General features: G+C 35.4%; 1 protein-coding gene across 1 annotated transcript; it reads left to right on the top strand.

Annotated features, from left to right (window-relative positions):
• The first annotated feature begins 608 nt into the window (after positions 1-608).
• On the top strand, positions 609-4,559 carry LOC137397534 (bromodomain-containing protein DDB_G0280777-like). The gene is made up of 4 exons (XM_068083825.1): positions 609-1,421; positions 1,905-2,060; positions 2,589-2,697; positions 4,276-4,559. Exons 1-4 carry the CDS (start codon positions 609-611, stop codon positions 4,557-4,559), a joined length of 1,362 nt encoding a protein of 453 aa, XP_067939926.1.
• The last annotated feature ends 2,683 nt before the right edge of the window (positions 4,560-7,242 follow it).

Here is a 7,242-nt window from a genome sequence, read left to right as displayed (position 1 = left end):
TACAGTCACTCGGGCAGTAGCTAGCTCATTTTGTCGTGATTTCAAATATGTAAACCAAACAGCTGTAAAATTACGTTTTTTAATCATTATGTAGGCTAAATTCTGAACATTTCGTCTTTACTGGTTGAAGATAACAATCCCTAAAGATATGATTACATCATATACATTTTAATTTGCTTATTCCTTATTTAACAATGCCTACATGGCTAGATTTTGAAAACAAAGTATTCTTATGTATAAATGTTAGAAACAAGAAATCATCTCATGAAACCTGGTCATATATAAGCCTACCATCTTTATTACAATGATTCAAGAAACTGCATCTAATCAGATTTGGATGCATCCTACAGATTATTTTATGAGAGATTCTTAATCTTGATGAGATTTTAAATCTAGTGATGTATAATTTATGTTTGTTTACTAGTGACAAAGATAGAAAAAACAAAGTATGAAAGTTTGAGAAATTTGTTCAACGAAAAAATGGGGTCCAATTTATTTGGCACACAACTCGCTTTAATTTCATTCCCCTCATTGGTATTACTGAAGTTCTTGTTTTCCTTAGTGTTTTCATTATATTATCGCTATTATTAATAATATTATATATTATTATGTGCCGCACAGACCAAGTTTCACTGAATGGGACAGCCTATAACAACTATGCATTGAAGTGCGTCGCTGGGGATGGTGCGCGTGAGTCTTTGCACCAACCGACCTACGCTTACCCGATGCCATTTGTTCCATCTCGTCAAAAAATGCCGAGATCTTCAAGCCATGAAACACCACAGCCCACTGAGCAAACAATTTCAACTCCTACAATTTCTCATCAAAGCTCTCCTTATGAAAAACTGTCGGCATACGCTTCGCTAGACTCAGCGTTTGTGGAGCAGCAGATATTGCAGTCGAAGGTCAATCAAAATGTTCAGCTCACCACCAACCAGGAAGATCTTTCCCCTTTACCGTCTGTGATGCTGGCACCAAACCAACTATATCTCACTCCTCAACACTCTGCAGTTCATCAGTTGTTCAATGTCCCATCTCGGGTTTTGGGTGCATCCTCTATGCAGCCATCTCAGCAAGTATTCCAGTCTCAGGCCTCCCGAGCTGTCACAATAGAGCCATCTCCACAAGTTCTCCAGCCTCAGATGTCCCATACTGGTACAATAGAGCCATCTCAACACGTTCTACAGCCTCAGATGTCTCGTACTGGTACAATAGAACCATCTCAACAAGTTCTCCAGCCTCAGGTCTCTCGAAGCGTCACAATAGAGCCATCTCAACAGGCTCTCCAGCCTCAGGTCTCTCGAACGGTCACAATAGAGCCATCTCAACAAGTTCTTCATCCTCAGGTTTCGCAATTCCGTGAAGACGCTTCAAAGCTCTCATCAAGATCTCAGACATCTCGGCAGCCCTCAAGAATGTTGGTTAGTATCTCAAACCAGTTTATTCCCAATCTTCCAAGGCATCAAAACCAAAGAAATTTACATGACGTGATCATCCTTCAAGGCAAAACAAAGTTTTTATTTTTCATTACAGGTCAATATAAGAGGTAACAGTAAATTTGTGTTTTCTGTAGTTGTTACGTTGTGGCTAGTAGAGAATTTGGCTTTACAGTTTGCAAATAATGATCAGGCATGAATCAAAAACCATTTAAGAGTTATTAGCCGTCATAAGTTGGAAAATAGACAACTCCAAAGACAGGGCCTCAAAATTCGTGTTGATCCAATCAAAAAATTATTTTTGTGACACACATTTAGTATTCATTGTCTTTTTATGTCCGATTCAAGCAAAACAGGCATGTTAATTTTCAACAGGTGTTCATTTTTAAAACCCTCACGACTCATTAAGACAGGTCACCTGAAACAAAATAGTCATTTCCAAGTCTATAGCTAAGTTTCCATTTTCAGTCTGATAGAGTGCTGTCTAGCTATGAAACAGAGGACAGCCCTCAAGATGAAATAGGGCAAGTGCAGAGTCAGGGCACCCAATACTACGACACTGAGATTCTTGTTCCGCCCTCTCCTCAACATTGCAGTAGCAGGCGAGACAATGCTCTAAGAAAGGTATTGTGGGCATCAAGTTTTCACTTGTATAACCTTGAGTATGCATTGAGCTTTCATTTGTAACCTTGAGCACGAAGGTATGTCTTGAGTAATTCTGTACAGTCAGGCCTCTACAGGTTCACTGCCTTGCACATCAGCTGCATACAAAAAGAGAGAAACTCATTGATACATACTATTGCCAGTTTCTTACATGTTAGTGCAAAATATTGTAGACTTTCAATGCAGCTGTAAGTATTTTCAATTACTCACAGCTTTGTGTAAGTATGTCTAGATACTTACATGCAAATGTACTCATTTAAAAATACTTACAGCTGTGTATAAGTGCTTAAAAATACTTGCTAAACCAAATTATAGTTCTTTGAACAATGCGTAGCACATGTTTTTCTACTTGTTTGTAATATAGCCATCAGATATGTATTTACTATAGCTAAAAGCATGCTATATCAATAATTTTGAAAATGATATAAAAGTTTCATTTTTGATCATAATTAGTCACACTGTAAACATATCTTTATGGGACATGATCAGATGACTTCAAAATACCCGCTCTCCAGAAAGCAATCATGTGATGATGAAGATGATGACAGACAAGAAACCATGATAGAGAAGTTAGAAAGAAAGTCTCTCAATATTCCAGGTTGGGTTTTTTAAGAAGCTGAGGCTATGGTATTGTTTGGCTGGTGGCTCAGAGTAAAAGTTACTTTTTTAATTCTTGGCAATTTCAGAAGGTAATGTGAAATGTTTAAATTATGTAACGATGTCACGAGTTTCCAATTACAACTAATATAAACAAATTTACCTAAAAAAAGATAAAAAATGACTTTTAAGCATAAATTGTGTTTGAAGGAGCAGGCAATAATGTATAAAATGCGCTAAATTTCTCATAAATATTTTCTGAATTGAGTAGGCTAGGGAATGTACTGCGATGTAGTGATGCACCAGTAACAACTCGTACACCAGCTTCTTTTACTATGTTTCCCATTTTTATTGATGTAAATAATTTTAATTCATTCCAAATGTAAAAAACAACTTTTTTAAAACATTTTTTATAATTTAACACCATAAACTGTATGCACATGTGGTAATAAGAGAGCGGGTAATATGTGAAATACAATGAAATCTCTTCAAAAATATATTAGCAGACTGGACTAGGTTGAGGGATATACTGTACTGCTGTATCTGTAACAGCTTTTACCCCATCCATGCTTTTTTAGAATTTTGTGTAAAGTAAAAGTGTGGAAATATATTTTGTATTTTGTTTTAATAAAAACAGTAATACATTGCACAAAATCTAAAGAATATTGATAATAATACTGAGATAATCTGAAATACTGAGTGTATCTGAATTGATACACTCAGTATTTCAGCAAACACGACACACATATCTGACACATTTGGTAACCAAAGTTGAACTGCACCTCCCAAATGATTTCCCATTACTTATCAGACTGCATCATAACTTTCCAATTTAGTGTATAAAATCAAGAATAGATTCTGCTACTATATATGGTATTGAGAACATGGCGGGACTTTTGCGGAGGCAAACTAGGAAGAAACAGCTTGCATATACTTTTTTTGTCAGTCATCCAATTTTCCCAGTTTCCCTAAAAACATTTACCCAGAAAATTTACTAAAAGGTTTTCCATTTCACTATTAGAATTGTTGATCAGCACTGTACATGTATGGAGTCCAGTTCAATGCGATTATCTTCTCTGTTGTGTTGATAATTTATAGCAAGTTGAACGTTAGTTCACAATTCAATAGAATTTGTCATTCCAACAGAAGTATCCTTTGCCTACACCGCAAAGGACAATTTTTCTGCAATTGTCTGCCTCTAGTTTGTTAAGAACTGTTTGACGTAAGTGCACCAAAATATATTTTCAACTTTGAACTTGCTAAACTAGTAGAAATATCTGCTAAAATTTTGTTTTCTCGTTCAATTAACATAGTATCATGCATTACCAATCATATAAAACGTTAACATTATGCGTTTACTTTCACTTTAATGTCAGCAACGGTCTATTCAAATCGCCATTCAAGCAAGCTCATCTTTGTTTTATTAGCTGGCTTTAGACAATCATTTAGGGCAGTCAAACTCTATGACTAATATTAGATTTGTTACAGTAACCTTGCACACTTGCAAATTCCTACTTGTTTCAACAAATAGGTGTACACAAGTGTTCAGATTAATAACGCACTTTTTCTATGGTTCTAGAAGGAACTCTTGTGACAGACGGCATGAATGTCTATTACATAACCAAGCCTAATAACCCTGATAGCTCTGAAAAAGCATCTAATGAAGAGGTCATTGTTAACATTCCAATCAAAGGAAGCAACATTGTAAAATCTGGAGAAACCAAGCCCCGGAAGAGCTGCTCTTCATGCTGTAAATGCAAAGGTAGGCTTCTAAATGCTTGTGCCACGTCGAAGTTGCCAAGCTTTTTTAAAACTCATCTCTCTGACGGAACTTTGACCTCTGCCAATCCAAGTTCTACCTAGAATACAAACTTTCTAATGTATGATGTGAAGGCTGAGCAATTATTTGACTTCACTCTCAAATCAATTTCTACCATGAACGTGTGACACTGACATTTTTTAAACCAACACAGTTTTATAAGTGATACAGAAAAAGGTAAAAATAGTAAAATCTACATTAATAAAGCCGACTTTGTCCTTGTGTGTATGTGTGTATGTGTGTCTGTATGTCTGTATGTGCGTATGTCTGTATGTGTGTATGTCTCTTTGTGTGTGTGTGCGTGCGTGTGTGTGTGTATGTGTGTCTGTATGTCTGTATGCGTGTATGTCTGTATGCGTGTATGCCTGTATGCTTGTATGTCTGTATGCATGTATGTCTGTATGCGTGTATGTCTATATGTTTGTATGCATGTATGTCTGTATGCGTGTAGGTCTGTATGTTTATATGCGTGTATGTCTGTATGCGTGCATGTCTGTATGGGTGTATGTCTGTATGTGTTTGTGTTAGTTCAAGCAAATCCTATGATTTTAACAATATTATTTTGGCAAATAATATTGCTAAAACTATTTGATCTCAAAACTCTAGCTACAAATAATCCTCATGTAACAACACAGAAACATCTATGAAATAGCTAACAATACAGCAGCTGTCTGAGTTTAGTCTCTCATCTTTCCATTTCTAGTCACTTGTCTGTTCTGAGAGCTACAAATAATCTTCATGTACAACACAGAAACATGTATGGTATAGTTAATATTACAGCAACTTTCTGAGTTTAGTCTCTCATTTTTCCATTTTTAGTCACTTGTCTGTTCTGAGAGCTACATATAATCTTCATGTACAACACAGAAACATGTATGGAATAGTTAATAATACAGCAACTGTCTTAGTTTGGTCTCTCATCGTTCTATTTCTAGTCACTTGTCTGTTCTGAGTGTTACTAATAATCTTCATGTACATTCAGTTTGCTTGCAAGTTTGTTTGTTGTTTAGAAAAGTGTAGATATCTATGTTTGGCCTACGTTGTTAACAGCATCAGCAATGGTTTGTTGTACAAGGGGAAAACGTAGGTATATAGTAAAAAAGAAGGTAGAGTGAAAGGGGAAGGAAGGGAAAGGGCAGGTGAAAAGGGAGAAATGGGCGGGTGAGGGTGAGAGGGAAAGAGAGTCGAAGGAAGAGAGAGTGAATAGAGAGGAAGAGAGAAAGACTATTATGTATTTAATAGAAAAGTAATCATTATGGATTCAGCTTATCATGAAGGGAATATTTGTTGAACTGAAATTATAAGGGTATTGGTAGAAATCGCACTCTCTTACAGATATCCATCTTTTTGCCAGGTCAGACAAACTTCGGAATTGAAACACTCAATTAGCAAGACCTTTACTTCTTTACAGCTAATATGTGTTCTCTCATTACATCTATGTTTATATGCCATCGTTTGCTGATGAAAATAAAAACTATTGAATAAATATTAATAACGGTGCTGTATACATGTGATACAACAGCGTTTCACAAGTCCATGATAAGACAATGCTGTACTTTCCTATTTTAGGCAAGTCAAAATCTAAGCCAAAGTTGAACAAGGGAAATGCATTGGAAAAAATTTTGGTAAGGTTGGACTCTGAATGCTCTGTGTTGGAGGAGGATGAATATGATGAACAAAACGACAAGAAAAAGGCAAAGTCTCACAACAGCATTGCTGATTTCGGTACCAGTTTGTTTTTAGAGGTTTGAAAATCCTAAGGAGATCAAAAAGTGTGTTCGCCATTACTTGAGGAGACGCGTTCAAATGCTTTCAACTTTGCTACAGGTTGCACAAAATTATCCAGAAATTAAAAATCTTGGCATGCATCGTTTGGGTGAAACTACAATGACTACTGATTTATTTAAAAGATTTTAGGAGAGTTGCATGAAATAATTATCTGAGAGAGGTCTCGGTAAAGAAATTTTAAAGTTTTATGGCCGATCTTCAGCTTTCTGCGATTTCACAAAACTGCCTAACCTGGGCCTAGCTTCCAAAATTAGTCGCCTATAAAACTTAGATTTGGTTTTTCATCCGTGGTGTTCTCATATATCTATGTTCACCTTTGATTGCCAACACTGGTAAAATCATCATTGTCTCAACTAATTTTAAACGAACTACATAAAGAGTGTAAACTTCCTTTTACAACATTATGTAATATTATAATAATATATAACATCTAATTATTTACGAAAAGATGTTAGACCAACTTTGTTTAAAGCAAAAAGAGTTAGTGACATCAGATTCTTAATAAATGTTTTTGACTCTGAACAGTTGAGATTTGTTTTGCCATGATTAGCCAAACAATATATTTTAGCCAAAAACCATAAAATAAAATCTCTAAGCTCTAAAAATTTAGTAGAGTTTAGAGACCTCAGTTTATTTTATGGTTTCCAAAAAACTAGACAAGAAATAGATAGGATCTAAAACCAACTACGTCATAACCACTTTCAAAATATCGACATAGAGGCATGATACTACACAGGCATTATGAATCTGGAAGGTAATGAGGCTGTTTAGCTTTGATTGTGTCTATCTGCTTCTAGGTAAAATATTTTGTTTATATATTTTAAAAAGGGCTTTGTTATAAATTTGTAACAAACTCAAATTTCTAGCACAATACAGAATAATCCAATGAAAAGTCTTTCAGTTTATTCTATTATCTGGTTAATACGAACAAAAATCTAA

This window comes from Watersipora subatra, chromosome 5 (genome assembly GCF_963576615.1).
Source record: "Watersipora subatra chromosome 5, tzWatSuba1.1, whole genome shotgun sequence".
Taxonomy (NCBI): Eukaryota; Metazoa; Bryozoa; class Gymnolaemata; order Cheilostomatida; family Watersiporidae; genus Watersipora; species Watersipora subatra.
The sequence above is the reverse complement of the archived record's forward strand: the minus strand, read 5'-3'. Positions and strand labels throughout refer to the sequence as shown.

What these genes read in the sequence shown, in the direction of transcription:
- LOC137397534 (XM_068083825.1), top strand. Translation starts at nt 609, where the DNA reads ATGTGCCGCACAGACCAAGTTTCACTGAATGGGACAGCCTATAACAAC. An exon ending in GGCAGCCCTCAAGAATGTTG is followed by an intron (nt 1,422 to 1,904) that starts GTTAGTATCTCA and finishes TTCCATTTTCAG; the next exon opens with TCTGATAGAGTGCTGTCTAG. An exon ending in GAGACAATGCTCTAAGAAAG is followed by an intron (nt 2,061 to 2,588) that starts GTATTGTGGGCA and finishes GGACATGATCAG; the next exon opens with ATGACTTCAAAATACCCGCT.